Below are 15,318 nucleotides of genomic sequence, written 5' to 3'. Positions count from 1 at the left end.
GATTGGCCGGCGGCGCGCGGGCAGGCGCGAGCAGCGCCCTTGAGGGTGGCGGCGAGGCCGCGCTGTCAGCAGTGCGAGGGAAGGCGGCTGGCGGCCGGCCCTGAGCGCCGGCGTCCCAGCGCGTCCTGGTGAGGCCTGCTGGTGTAACGCCAGGCCCTAGGCTGCGGTGTGGAGGCGGCTGGACCGCCTATACTGATCGGAGAGGCGTGAGCAGCTCCTCGTGATGTTATGTTACACAGACCCTGCAAGTTGAGGTTGGTGGGCTGCTGGGAGCGTGTCCCATGGCATGGCTGTGCCGGGGCCCTGAGCTTTTCCGTGGTGTGATGGCACCAGGCCATGGGCTGGGAGGGTGGCAGTGCACAGTTGTGGTGCTGGCAGCCATCAGATGGGGCCACCTCTGTTGCCTTCACGTCTTGGAGATGACAGTGCTCTTAACTCTGGCAGAGCCTCACAGAGAAACCACACAGATACTTGGACAAGTACAGATCCTGGCTGTTGTTCTAGCAGGCCGTTTGTAGTCTTGACCCTTTATTTTTGAGGATGTCCTGTGGCTAGCTGCAGAGGAACATGACCCTACAAATACGCGGTGGTGGTTTTGCGTGTGCCCTGTGGGAACATGGGACACAAGACTGTAAGGAAAGGAAATTATTTTTACTCAACTAACACACAATTGTTAAGTGTGGAGAGATGTGGAGGCCAGAAGGCATTTTGATTACCTGTTGCAGACTCAAAGGGGTGTTATGTCCTATGTCCTCAAAGTTTGTCCTTTTTTTTTTTTCTTTTTTTTTTTATTAATTGTATTAGTTGGTCTAATAGAAGACCTACTAATCTAATACTTGAGTCTATAGACCAGCCCATTACAAAAAAAACCCACCACAAACCAACCACTTTGCCCTGTAATACTTGCCCTCATTAGTGTAGCTGCAAAGACGGTAATCAGAGTAATTTTTCACTTGCTTTGCTCAATCATTGGCAACCATGTTGTTTACTGGTTAAATATTTAGTTGCTTTAGCAAAGAAAGTAGAATTATAAATGGGTTGTCTTCATGGTTGTTTTTTTCTCCAGTGAAGTGTGACCAGTAAGAGATAACAGTGTCAGGGAAGTACAGTATTTACAAAAATTCAGTACTAAAACCCCACTGTTAAATTACTGTCATTAACTTGCTTTTGTAATCATATCTTAGTCTGTTTTTCTGTATGAAGTGATTGGAAAAATACACTTTCCAGCTGATGTAGGCTCTGTGTATAACAGGTGTGAGGTCACAGCTATGTTGATAAACTTTTTAAGTGTAGACTATACAATACTCTTGCAGTACATTTTTAAAACAGGTTTAGTAACCATTTTCAGTGCTTTAAAGCAATTTACAAATCGCTTGGTGGTCTTTAAGGGAAAAAACACTATGCTGTTAAGTATGGCATATTTCTGATTCTGTCAGATCTCTGATTTCTCTTGTTCATTTCTATGTTTCCTTCTAACTTAAATTACCATTAGACTGTAATTTGCTTTATCTATGCACTACTCTGGCATAAGCAGCTGTTGCCTGTGGTCAGCCAGTAAGGCCAAAAGAAACCCTAAGGGTCAATGCTCTCAGCTGTGCCATCTCACCTTAGCTTCTCTGCTGAAGTGACAGCAGGTGATGATGCCTCTGAACTTAAGCCAGCAGGACAGCTGTGTCTCATCAGCGTAGGTGCACATAAAAGAGGGAGTCTCAGGTGGACACTTTATTATTGTTATTTTGTTGCTGTGTCGCTTTAGTTCTGAGGTACTGGCTAGAGGTTTTCTTTTTGTTTCTCTAAGAAGTTTTGTTTTATTAATTAGCGTACAAGACTGGGGAAAGTATGGTGGGATTTGATGCTTAAGTAGTTGAAGGTGCTCTTATTTGTGTTTGGAAATACTCTTTTTTTTTTTTCTTCCTGTAGTAGGAGTGGTAATATAATGCTTGTCTTTGTAGTCTAGCAATAAAGAAAAAGTAGTTCTTAAGAATGGGTTTGACTCTGTTTAGAGAGAGATGCTTCTATGAAAAAACATGCTGTGAGAAAAGATGCTTCTGAAAGTAAAGCCAAAATTGCGTTTTCTGTTTAAAATCTCTTCTTGCAGGTTCTAGTGCTCTGTTTTAGCTATCTATGTTTGTAGACGCGTGTAAAGAGAGCTTAATTTTAAGTAATCAAAAAAGAGCTTGATTTCGACTTGGTCCTAGTGCTGGGGTTTTTTTTATAAATTATTAATCTTGTGCTATCATTGTTATTACTGTTTATTTTCTTTTTAGTATTGCTACTTTTACTTTAAAAAACCAATATACTGTATAAGTGATATAGCTTTGGTTTTATTGTGTCTTTTTCCCCTAGGTGAAGTTGTGGAAAAATGGAATGATACAATGCTTGCGTACACTTTATTTTTAACAAGACAAACCAAGGTATGGACTCTATTTTCCTCTACTCCAGGTGTTTGGGCTAAAGAGAAATGACTTGCAGATGAACAGGATAACAACAAAGTAAGTCTGCGTTGATAAGGTAAAAAATTCTTTGTGAAAGAAGGTTATATATGTGGTAGTTGTTACAGGAATTATGCAGCTGCCCACTAGTCCATGTTAGGAATTACACGGATGTCACCTCAACAGGGCTTGGCCCTAGGATCCTGCTCGAAGAAGGTAAGTCGTCAGTCTGCTGAGTAAATAAGTGGTTTATTTAGCCAACATGCAGAGCAGCTGGAGCTGGGTGCATCCAAAGAGGGACCTCTACAGCAGATTGTGCACCCCAGTTATACCCAAACAGACAGATTTCCCAAAACATACCACCCATCCCCAAATCCACTCACTTAATTTGGGTTAGTGGTCTCTTGATTTCCTATTGGTTTTCTTGGTCACTGGGCTGGCTTCTTCTGAAGTTACCTCATTCCCTTGGAATTGTTTCTTTGGTCCTGTTCTTCATTTTGTTTGCGTCTGCTGGTTTCAGCTAGTTTTGTATTTACAACATTAGTTTTATCAAAAAGTTTACTCTAGATCCACTCTCGTGGCCTAAGGCTTCAACTGCTTTAGTTTCTGGTGCTTAGCAAGGCTGTTAATCCTAGCAATTATTAACAGTAGTGGTAACTTACCTGCTGCTGTGTGTGTGGTGAGGCTTATCAACTCTCAAAGCTGTAGAAATGTTCCAGGAAATGGAGAAAAAAAAAATAATCCCAACAAACCAAAACTGGAAGCTTATGGTTTTTTTCCTCTGTGTTTGAGTACTTAAAATTTGTTTCTAATGATAAATAATGTATTTCAATGGCTACTGTGAAATTGTGCTGGTGGTGTGTTCAAATTGTTCTAATTGCCATCTCCAGTGCTCTGTTACTGGAGCCCCCGGTACTCTCTAAATAGAAACATTTAGCTTAATAATTGGCAGATAACTAGTTTCTTGATGAACTCTTATCGGAGTTTGTTTTAAATGCCTCAGCCTCTGGAACTGTTTTCTGGCAGGGCCATGACAGTTGCATAGTTACATATCTGTTGATTCTTTTTTATTTTCTGTGGCTTGCTTACTGTGAGCCTTAAATACGAAACTCACCAAGGAGAATGTATGAAATCAAAATGTGATTTCAACATTACTTGATAGTTGTGCCATCCTTTTATTTGTATAGCCAGACCTTCTTATTTCAATTGAATATTTCACTTGGGACTAGTGGATCCATGTACCAGACCTCAGTCTAGTGAGCATTAATCAGTGCTAGCAGTGTTATAACAACTTTTTGCTCTTGGAATATTTCTAACTACCTTTAATTTGCTTGCTTATAAAGCTTTTCTGCTCTGATCTTTACTTAAGTTTCTCACAAGTGAGTTAAAACAGTATCTCTTAATATCTGCCCTGGCTTTAGCAGACCCTTGTCTGGGTGGCTTATGATAAAATCTGACTGTATATAATTGTGAATTTGCGTGTATTATGGGCACATGCAACCTGGAAGGGGGAAGTTCTTTAGCATAATTAAGCATTATGTTTTGTAACATGTCTGGATTTATACAGTTCTTAGTTAGTAATACTGTTGACAATAATGTCATGTTTATTCTGAATACTAGTAAGAATTTAATAACTTCAATGCAACTGTTGTTTCTCTGTCTATCGTTTTAACAAACTTGAAAACGAGTAGCTTACTGCGTGTGTGATAGTGCTATCGGCGTGTTAGAAGCTTTGAAGTCGTGCAGTGTAGATATGGTAGGGGAAGCGTGTATTTCACAAATGAAAGGGAAGGGGTGTGAATAAGGTGGGGAAGTGTTTGGGATGGGTACCTGACGGAATGTGCTAAATGAACCTAGAGCTTTTCTTAAAGCAATGATAAAATTTGTTGTGCGGGAATAGATCAAGTGTCTAGACCAATAACAAATAATGCAGGCTTACTGTTGTTTTTTTAATTGCTGTCACATAACTAGCAAGTGCTGATTGTGTCTGCTCAAATGTAGGGTCACGCAGTCCATGTGTACCTGGATAGTTTTACTAGTCAAGTCTCCACAGCTGAAGAGTTGAGTTTCATGTTCTGATTCTCAAAACACTGAATAAAACAAGACTGAAGTAACTGGATGACTGGATTACCTTTTAAAGCTTAATTTCTAAAGTTTGAGGTACTGAAATGCAAACTGGACTTCAGTGGAAATTTTTTCTCATAAAATGGCGTCTTGATCCGGACCTGAGACTTGATTAGAATGAGAGGAGGTAGTGTAGTGCTAACAGCTGTGAGTGGGAGGAAAAGGAAGCACAGAAATCCGCTGTCTTCTTGAAGAGGTGAAATAAGGTATTTTTTCCTTGTTTGATAAAAATCTCTTCGGTCGGGCTACAGAATGGCATACAGAATTATACTTTTGCTAAGCTGTGAAGTGGAAGTGTCAAACTAGGTGATAACACCTGAGTCTTGGACAAATGCCTATAGTTTTGTCATTTGAGGTTCTTGACACTTTTGTCTTGGTCCTGTCGTTTGCTATTAGGGGAAAAGGAGGGCAAGATATCTTAATCATCTTGAGTAACATCAAGTAAGGAAGCACTGCGCGAGTTCTGATGTTGTCATACTGCTACAAATAATTTTGTCCGAACTGGATAGGAACTTGTGTTCTTGAAATAGATTTTTCTATGAACAGAATGAGTTTGAAGAAGTTCTAACTGTAAACGTAATGACATTTTTATTTGACTGTTTCAACATATTAGATGGCAGAACCTAGCAAAAATAAACTGCTGGGAGTGAACTTTTAATTTGCAAATAGTTTAATGAACAAACTCTCTGGCTATTGCAAGTAACTGGGCATTCCCCTGGGAACTCTTCCTGTGTGGGGTGAAGTTTGGCTCTGTGATGAGCTGTTCTCCTGTACCCCTATAATTACAGCCTTGATTATTTCTGACCCTTAGATTAAAGGGACAGAGGTGTAGGGAAAGTTCCTGTAAATTCTCAACCTGTGTTAAACTGGTTGCAAGTAACAACTGCAACAGTAGCCTCACTGAGTATTTTCTTCACACTTGACGAATGACTATTATCTGGTAATCACTAAATAGTGGTAAAACTGGATCTAATTTTTAAAGGTCTGTATACAAGTAGTCTTTTTTTCTTGTCTTAAATCCCTGGGTATGGCTTTTGCAGCTGATGAACTGGAGGTGATGTCAGGTCCTTAAAGCTGACAGGTAAGACAGGGGAGAAGGATTAAGATGTGGACTTGGGAAAACAAGATGCTACTAAAGTTTCCTCAAAGGTGACATCCCTCTGAAGAAGGGTCCTGTGGCGCATGGCAGGCCTTGGAGAAAAATAAAGGAGCGATCAGCTCTAGTTTAACAAAAGAGAATGTTGAGTCTTGGAACCTAGCTAGCAGTGTGAAGAAATCAACATGCTTCCTGCCCCCCATGGGTTTAAGACACAAAGCCAGTGAAGGGAAAGGATGTGTTTAAACAAGGCAAGGAGGAGGGGAAAAAAAAATGGTTGGGGCACTGCATAAACTTTTGAAAAAAGACTGCTTTTTGTGAAGTATGGTCAGTTATGACTACAGGCAGTCCTGGTCCTGTCCTTAGTCACTGTTCTTGAAAAAAGTTGCTGGAGGAATTGCTTGTGATCAGAACTTCAAGGTAGGGGAAAAGTTTATGTTTGGTCTCTGAACTACAGAAAAAGCTTTTTGTAAACTCGGGGAATCTTGGCTGTACCTCACACAGCCACTTTTTAAAAGCTTTAAACTAGCTGAAGAATATTGTCGCTTCACTGAAGGTGGGAAGGTCACAGCTGAGTTGGCATCCATGTCCCTGAAACTGTTGTGAAACTTGGCTGGTGCTTGGCAGTTGCGTGGAGGAAGCAAGGCTGTCGGGTCAGCGATGGACTTGCTGGTTTGGAGCTCTTGGGCAAACTGCCTTGCAGGGACAACTGTTGTCATGACAAAATTTATCGTAGAGAGATGAACTGTAGTTGCTCCTCAAATGCAGAGGCTCAGCAGTGATGACTCATCAGCGAAGTTCCTTGTCTCAAACAAGCTATGTGCTTTATTCTTTAGAGTAACACAAAGTTTGTGCCAACACAAACTCTTCAACCAAATGTTTCCACAGCTGAAACCTTTATGTCCTGCAAAAACGCTGCTCAGAGTCCAGCCGTTTGTGTTCCTCCTGGTGAGGCCTGTGATGAGACCTGCAGGGCCAGTGGAGGAACTTGGTACTTGGTGCAATGTGTACAGCTCTTTTTGTGCTCAGTAAGCCTTAGGCTTGTGTTTGTTTTAAACAACACCAAAATCTTCCCTGGCTGGTATTGTGCTTAAAAGATGCAATACAGTACTCTAAATATGGGCCAAAGGTGTGGCCTCTCACCGTAAGACACTGGACACCAAATGCAACAGTGTGGTCTGCGCACTAAGCAGAACTGTTTGCTTAACTCTTGCACGTATTTTCCAATGTGCCAAATTCCCAACGCTTGCAGGCAAACAGGCTTTCAAAAGGGAGCCGGTGCCTTCCGGACCGCCTCTCTTCCTGGAAGCAACCTGCGGCTTCTCGCATCCCTCTCGCTGCGGGCCGCAGTGGTGCTCAGCTGAGGACGGAGGGGACGCGGATCCAGCCCCTGCCCTTGTGCCGTGCCGGGCGCGCCGCCCCGGGGTGCTGCCTGAAGGGCCGTGAGGTGCGTTTGGCTTCTGTTTACGTGGGGTGCTGCGAGTGCGAAGGGCAGCCGGTAACCGTCGCGCTGCTGCGGGGAGGGGGCGCCTGGCGGCCGTCAGGGCTGGGACGAGGAGGAGCTGCCGCCAGCGGGGGCGGGGCTCGGGGCAGCGTAGCGAGGGAACGCGGCAGCGCGCTTATCCGCGTTGTGTCGGGCGCGGGGGAGGAAACCGGGGGAGCGGGGGGGGGGGGCGGAGCGCGGGAGGGGCCCCTCGCTGCCTCACCGGTGGCAGCGGCGCTACCCACGGTCGCGCGTGGCGGCCGGAGAGGGGCGTGCTGGGGGCGTGGCCCGCCCCCCGGCCTGCGGGTCCCGCCCCTCCGCCAACAAAACAAACACGTCCGGGCCCGCGCGGACGCCCAATGGCCTCACGCGGTCGGCGTGGCCGCCCCGCCCCGCGCCGCCGCCGCCGCCAATGGGGCCCGGGCCCGCCCGCCAGCCGGGGCGGGGCGAGGCGCCACCATTGGCCAGGGCCGCGGGGCCGGGCCGGGGCGGGCGCGGCGGCGCTGGCAGCGGGCCGGGGCGGCGGCGGGGAGGTGCGCGCCAGCCGGGGCGGCCATGAGGACCGAGATCTCCACGGCGGCGGCGTTCGTCACCCGCCTCCTGCGGGCCGCCGGCGGTATCGGCGAGGAGCAGCTGCGGTGCTTCCGGGAGTGCCTGCAGGAGGCGCTGCGCGGTGAGCGGGGGCGGGGGGGGCCGCTCCGCCGCCCGGCCGGTCGCCGCTGCCGCCGCCTCTGCCCCGCGGGGGTCCGGCGGAGCGCAGCCTCCGCGGGCTGACCGGGGCCGCGGTAAAGCGCCTCTTTGTTCCCTCCCGCAGAGCACTACAAGCACCACTGGTTCCCCCTGGTGCCCTCCAAGGGCTCCGGGTACCGGTGCATACGGATCAACCATAAGATGGACCCCTTGATAGGAAAGGCGGCGGGGATGATCGGACTGAGCCACGAGAGACTCTTCCAGCTCTTGCCTAGCGAATTAACTCTTTGGGTCGACCCCTTCGAAGTGTCCTACCGCATAGGCGAAGACGGGTCCATCTGCGTCCTCTACGAAGGTGCCCAGCCCGGGGGGAAGGGGAGCAAACCGCTGGAGGGCAGGACCAGCTGCACGGAGCAGTGGCGAACTGGCAGGGCCAGCCCTTCCAAGAATTACAGCATGATGACAGTTTCTAGTTAAAAATTACTACTCCTTGTACAATCATGTCTGTATCCCAGTCTTGTCGTAAACTTGGGTGTAACAGATTTTGGTTGGGTTTTTTTTTTTTTTTTAGCTTTAGTTTTTCACCCTATAGTCGTTAAAGGTGTAGTGGTACTGCCAAGTTCTTTGTGGCCAAGGGCTAATGTATAAAGCAGTTCTTTAGACTGCATGTTACTTTCTGGATTGTGTACTGTAAATGCACTGTACAGTCAGTTGATTGGTTTACACATATTTTCAAAGAAGTTTTTGCTATTTGTAATAAAAAGCAATATTGTAGCACTCTTTATGGTGGATTTTAGTCCAGATTAACACTTGCTAAAACATTCCTCGATTTGCAGAGCAATAACATGAAGGGGGGTGGGAAACAGATCTAACAAGCTGCACGTAAATCATTCCAGTGATTTGTCTGCACAGACTTCTCAGGGTCATTCAAGTTTGGCTGTAAGGCACAAATCACAAAAATAACCCTTATTTTTCCTTTTTCAAAGCATGCATTTATTGGAGGGCTGGATTCCATCATGCCCCAGCATCTTGACAAAAAAAAGAGTTGGGGGAATTAGTTTGTCTTGTTATTTCTTAGTTATTGAAATAGAACAATAAAGACTTGCTCAAACTTCTTTTGACTTCTGTTTGGTTTTTTTTCCCAGGCCTTTTACATTGCTCTCAAAGCTTACTCTAGCTATTGCTAATCATCACAGATGGCTTCACAGAAAGGTTTAACTCTGAACATTCATCCTTATTTCAGGTTGCCACGAAATGCTTAGTTTCAGTAAAGCTTGCTGGATGTGTGTCTTGAGTAGAGCTGAATAGTCTGCATAGGGTTGTGTGGGGTTTTTATTCGGTGTGCTGTATTAAACTGAATGGAAGCACTAGTACTCTTAACGTTTGATCTGTTGCCAAAAAATGCTTGAGTTTATTTGGAAATGGGGTTTGCGTTTGTAACTTAAAACCATGTAGGAATCTAGAGCTGAAACGCTGATCATCAATACTGTGTAACTACCTTGAATTTTCTGGAACGCAAAACCTTGCTGTTAATGTGTTATGCTGAGTTTCTTCTCATTTTATCACTGTTTCTAATACCAGCTGGGTACAAATTTAGTAAAAGTATCAAATCCAGTGGATTTGATGCAATAACAAATCTTTGTGTTGCTGGTTTCTGCGGAGACTCTTGGTATTGATACTCAGTAAAGATTCGGTTTACAGATACTGCGTGATTCCTACTCCAAGGAGTGGTTTGTAACCTAGCTATAGAAGGCTGCATAGTGCCTAGCTTTGCTGGTTTTCCTGTAGCTTGGTGTTTGGAGCACGGTTGAATACTTGATGAAAGAGGGCTTTGTCTTGTCTTAGTGTGTCAGGAAAAGAAATAATCTTGCCGTGTGTCAATAACATTGTAGAACATACAGCAAAGGAAGGGGCAAGTCTGGCCAAACTGGAAAGGGTAGAGCTCCAGCTCACAAAGAGGTTTTTTTCTTTGTTGGTGTTAGAAAAAGCTGTGGCTTGCTTCTTGCTGTTTGCCTTATTCTCTTGGAGGCAGGCTTGTCTAGTATTGTTTTTTTTAGTCTGAATAAAATGCATAGTGCAATTTTCTTAGTAATTAAAACTTTGTAAAAATTAGTTATGTGTTTCTAGTCTAGCACTTAAGTTTTTGGCTTACTTTAACAAATGGGTATTAAAAAGGCAATCTGCCACAAGACCTTTATTATATAAGATTTTTTAAAAATCAGTTCTTGCAACATTTTTATTCTCTTAGGGAGATGGTAACACTTCCCCCTTCCCCCCCCAAGAAAATGACCTGCACTGGATATTTATGAATATTTATCCCCTTAGGACCTCTAAGGGACATATTTGACACATTTGTGAGTAATTGAACAGTAACTTTAAATCTGCTAAGTATGAGATGCCCTCTGATTAAATTGCATTTGAAAGATGATTTGCCTCACTGCTTGTCATATTAACAACCATTCTGAAAAAAATGTAGTATTAAATTTTTAGCTTAACAGTAGATTTTATATAGCAGTAAACACTTAAAATGGAATTAAAGATGTCTTGGGACATAGGGTATGATTTCCAGATACCGGGTGTGGTTTGACATGAAGTAGGATACAGCAGGTTGTTCAGATGTTTTTCTTGAGTAGAGAAGAGCCTGGATTAATCCAGCCATGGTGAATTCTGTTGCTTCTTATTAATCCTACCATAAACAGTGGGAAATTCAATATGTTTATATAATATCACATATCAAGTATCCTGTGCTCTCTGCAAGTTTGATATTTATCATTGAACAGGACTTTTTTTAGTGTAATGCAAATTGAATTTCATATACTTAAGTTACAGCCATAGAGTTGAAGTTGCTCTGCTGACAAGCAGGAAGAGGAGACTGGGGAGCTTGAAGAAAACCCACCAAAGCAAAATAAAATACTTGAGCTGCAAGTAAATACACTGTAGTATCTGTGACACCTAGAACTACATTGCTTTGCTTTAAAAAAAACGCGTAAGACCTCCTAATGGCACAAAGGCTGTTCTGAGGGAATAGTGCTCTTGGTAGTTAGCCAGGGAGGCTGTTTTTTGAAGGAGGTAAATTAACTTTGTGTTTTCCCTAAAAGGTGATAAGTTTTGTATTTTGCCATGGCAACAAACAAGCTGAAATCTTAACATATTTCAAATGATACACTTGTCACACAAGACTGACTGCATCTGATCAGTCATGATTTAGAACTGAATGGTTTGGCTTCTATAGGAAGAATTACTGCATAATAGTCTTCTTAAATTAGTAAAAATACATGGAGGAAGGGTCGGTCTGTTTGTTCTCCTGCCTGTTTGTATGAGGATGTGTTAACTATTGGGTAAGTAAAGCTGAAGGAAGAAACATTTACGGAGGGAGAAAAAAAATATTTGCCTGTTTCTCCAAAACATTGCCTTGCTGTGATGACAATGAAATAACATTTGTCTTTCTGAGTTGTAAGATCCAAATGAGAAAGAAGTTTCTGTTAGCTTGTATAGCTTGACCACTTAGGTACTGCAGTTCCTATATATTGCACCTCTGGCTCATCATTTGCACCTAAGAATACAGAGATACATAGTTTTGATCTGAAAGCTTCAAGAGATAAGGGTATGTTCTGTATTTATGTCAGATTTTATTACCTTTAGTGTTAAGTAAGTTCAAATATGCAGTCTGGTATGTTTTTTTCAAGGTTTAATTTCTAAACATCGGTGTCCTTATTTCTTTATCCTCCAAATGAAAGGCTTTTCAGTATGACCTCTTCTATGCAGTTTATGCTGCAATTTAACTCCGTTTTTTTATTTAAAGGACTAAAAAGATTAAGCTTTTTAAGTTTGAGAATAAATCATTTTTTTCAACTGGGATTTACATACATGCTTTCTGCAGACACTCATTCCATTTTTAATATGTGCATGAGAATGTGTTCTCAAGAAATGAGTGCAGTGAACCAACTGATCCAGATCACGCCGTTCCCACCAATTATTTGCCATTCCACCAGCACTGGCAGTACTGTGCTTTACACTTCACTGAGAACGATGTAAAATAACTTGAGATCTAGTACTGATGTGATTGCTAAATATGAAGTCTTTCTCTTAACTCATTTTTAAGTCACATAATAAATTTTTGACGGTGTTACTTTTATTTTGACTAGAATGCTGTGTTTTAGGTGAAATGCCTTACAAAAGCCTAAATAGGTAGTGTTACTGCAATTGCACAAAGGACAAACTCCAGGTATGTTTAACAGGGTAGCTTTCTATAAAACCATGATGATGCTGTTGTCCCTTTAATTATACTTCTTGGTATGAAGTGAATTAATACTTCATTAATTAACCTCCTTTTATATTTAATCCATGATTAGAAGTGTTCTAACTCTCCTGCAAGTTTCAGTTGTTACTTTTTTTATACTGGGACACTTACTTTGGAGAAATTTCCTAGGTATTCCCACGTGCATTGGAAATACACATTGGAGTCCTGCTGATATCCTAAGGCAGTTCTCTTGGGCATTTTTCCTAGAGCTTGTGGTTATGTTTTTCCTTATGAAATACTAAAAATTATTATATTGATATTATCTGTTTTAGTCATAAGTATATTGGAAGTATTTCATTATACTCGTGTAGTACACAGTTATTTGCATTATAAAATATGGATAGGTGATATTTATTGAACATTTACAGCTTTTTGCCTCACTTCAGCAATTTTACTGTCTTCATCTTCTCAGTAGTAGAATTCATTTATGTGCTGATGTATCTGAAAAGGTCATTGCCTTTGCATAGCTGTTTTTTGTAGCTATTTTAAACATGGCTTTTCCTTTCACAATTTTATCTTCAGAATATTTTTTTTTCACTTCACATGTATGTTGACTTTTTTGTTTCACCTTTTGTTTTTATCTTTTTTCTCTTACTGGTATGGTAAATTCAACAGAACTCCAATCTCATCTTAATTTCTGCATTATGTTGTGTCAGTGTAGCATCACTACAGTCATCAGTTTGGCTTTGTACTATTCCTCCAGGCTGATGCGTATTGCCACAGCAGAGTGGGAAGACTTGTACTGTTGGGTTAACAGGGGCGTTCTGGTTCTTTAGTATTAAGGTTGATACTTTTTACTGTTACCATGCTTTTTATAAAATATTTTTTCTTGTGGTGCCGGAATCACACTTGATAATTGTTATGCTGTAAGAGTAATAGGGCCACCTATTTTTATTGTTCTCTTGCTGGGGACTGAATTTATTCCAGTAATAAATAAGTAGTTATATTTTGCCCTCCATTATAAGGCTATGTAAAAATTTTCATTGAGAAGTAAACTGCTGATTTTAGCTTGTAATTTGGGTAGCTTGGGGGGGGGGGGGGGGGGCGGCAGCGGAATATATTTTAATTGAAATGGAATTGCATGAAAGAATCTTTCATCTGCTCGGGAGAGTCACTTTGTACTGTGAAATTCAGCTGCCCCTTGTTTGCAATCAGTATGATTAACAGATCTCTAAAAAGTGTCAGGAAGTTATGAGAATGCAAATTAAATTGTGATTTGTGACAAACTTGGTTTTACCATTATTTTAAACGATTGACCCCCAGATTATTGATGGTAATACTTGTATGGCCTCATTAGCAGAAGAAGCTATAATATCAGTTATTCTCCCGAGCGGTTCTTAAAAATCCAAGGAAACAAAAACTGTAAAAAAGATAAATGTCTGTTCAGTTAAATTAAACGGCAAAACTGAAGACAGAGTTACAAATACCTCCCGATGAAACAATTGTGTTGTAGTTTAGTAGGAAGAAGAAAAATTGTATCATAAAATGGTTCTATAATGTTTCAAGCAAACCTCTTGTGCTAAATAAGTACCCAGCTTAGAAAAGTAAGTTTTTAATCCTGGAGATATGCCAAGTATGAAAGTTCATCTTTGAAATGGAATATGTTTTTAAAAGAAAAATGCAGGTATGAAAGTACAAACACAGTCTTTGTAGATGCTGTAATGCAGCAACTTTGAATATGAACTTTCTAGAGCATAAACTCTTAGAAACTTTATTTGCAGTTCAGTAGTAGCAAAACCAATCAAGTTCATAAAGCAATTTTTACTAGAAAGTTTTTGTGACTGCAGTATGTTTGGGACTGTGCAGTGTAGAGCCCAGTCATGCAAACTGCTGTTAAACTGAACATCTGACACAAGCTGACACCAGTGACTTTGGCCTCGGGTGACTGGTGTTACTTCTGTGTACCATTTGCAGGATTATCTGCTACATGAATGAAGAATGAACACACAAGAAAACTAAGAAAAAAGCTAGGGTGTACCCGAAAATCCTGTCTGAATGCTGGGCCCCATTTGTTCCAGTAGTTCTAAGTAGCCAGGCGAGCATGTTCACAGAAGCAAGGTTGTTGTATCATCACACTACGAGTTTTTACACTGAGTGCCAATATGGAACTCTCTCTCTTCCACTGGGGCCCTGAGGAGGAAAGGTACTTGCCTGTTATTTATAAATATTTATGAATAATCACAAATATGTAGGAATTATGTTACTTGCAAGACCTAAGCTTTATTTGGCATGCTGCATATAGGTGAATAAAATACTAATGAGCATTCCTAGTGTACAACATCTTTATATGCAATTCTATTTTAATAACCATACATATGTGATGTGAATATGCAATTGACACTTTGCACTAGTCCCCTACATGTTATTTATACAGCATCATTAGCATCGGAACAGCATTATGTGAATGTTTCTGTTGCAAATGTGCAACCTGAGGGTTAGATTTGCACATGTAGGAGTGACGGAAAAGAATATAAACTCTAGCGGTTTATGCTTTTTATATATTCTTGGAATGGATTACAACAAAAGCAGACCCTTTAGACTCGCCTTCTCTCAGTTGGAATTTAGGATATTGTGTGTTGTTGGGAAGACTGTATTTCTAAGGTTGCAGAAGTAGAATTCTTCTCAAGTGTGTAATGAGATAATGTTTTATTTCATGCTCAAAATAACATGTTACTTGTACTGGTTCTTTCTTGCAGGTAGCATGCTGGTTGGTTTTTTTTTCTGGATATACCAGAGGACAAATGCATGTCTCGCCTGATGGCATGTTAAAAGTTGATACCAGAGTTTTGTCAAAGGGTTTTTTTCTCTGGGCGAGGAAAAAGGTGTACAAATGTGTTGGGAGAGAGCCACCTTGTTCTTTTTGCCCCAGAGTGTGATGGGCTGATACTGAAGGTGTTGATTATTTTGATAGGGATTGTGATCTATTTTTTCAAGTGGTTGAAGTACGCATGCTAAGATGTCAGTCAAGAGTAATTAATTATGTATCTGAATTTAGTAGTAGTGCTGAGCTTTTAACGTGGAATTAGCTATTTTGATGGATGGCGGTTTTGCTGAACAAAATTAGTTCAGAATCATGAACTGCAGTATTTATAGAACACTTGATTTCATCATTAGTCTTTGTCACAAAATGCTATGATGTTTAGCTAATATGTTTTACAGTCTTCAGGTATTTTTTTTTTCGGTGACTCTGCAA

At 41.7% G+C, this 15,318-nt stretch overlaps 2 protein-coding genes across 3 annotated transcripts in view; both read left to right on the top strand.

The window, feature by feature from the left end:
* The first annotated feature begins 31 nt into the window (after nucleotides 1-31).
* Nucleotides 32-15,318, top strand: part of IPPK (inositol-pentakisphosphate 2-kinase) — a 61,703-nt gene continuing 46,416 nt past the window's right edge. The window contains exons 1-2 of one of the 2 annotated variants that reach the window (XM_037383234.1): nucleotides 32-128; nucleotides 2,347-2,492. The gene's annotated coding sequence lies outside the window, so the exon portion shown is untranslated. The other variant, XM_037383235.1, reaches the window with a different exon arrangement.
* On the top strand, nucleotides 7,626-8,940 carry LOC119146107 (protein BTG1-like). Its single transcript, XM_037383240.1, has 2 exons — nucleotides 7,626-7,808; nucleotides 7,950-8,940. The coding sequence occupies exons 1-2, from the start codon at nucleotides 7,691-7,693 to the stop codon at nucleotides 8,300-8,302; spliced, it is 471 nt and encodes a 156-aa protein (XP_037239137.1). The 5' UTR covers nucleotides 7,626-7,690; the 3' UTR covers nucleotides 8,303-8,940.

The sequence above is a fragment of the Falco rusticolus genome, chromosome 4, assembly GCF_015220075.1.
Source record: "Falco rusticolus isolate bFalRus1 chromosome 4, bFalRus1.pri, whole genome shotgun sequence".
Lineage (NCBI taxonomy): Eukaryota > Metazoa > Chordata > Aves > Falconiformes > Falconidae > Falco > Falco rusticolus.
This window is presented reverse-complemented; position numbering and strand designations above follow the sequence as displayed.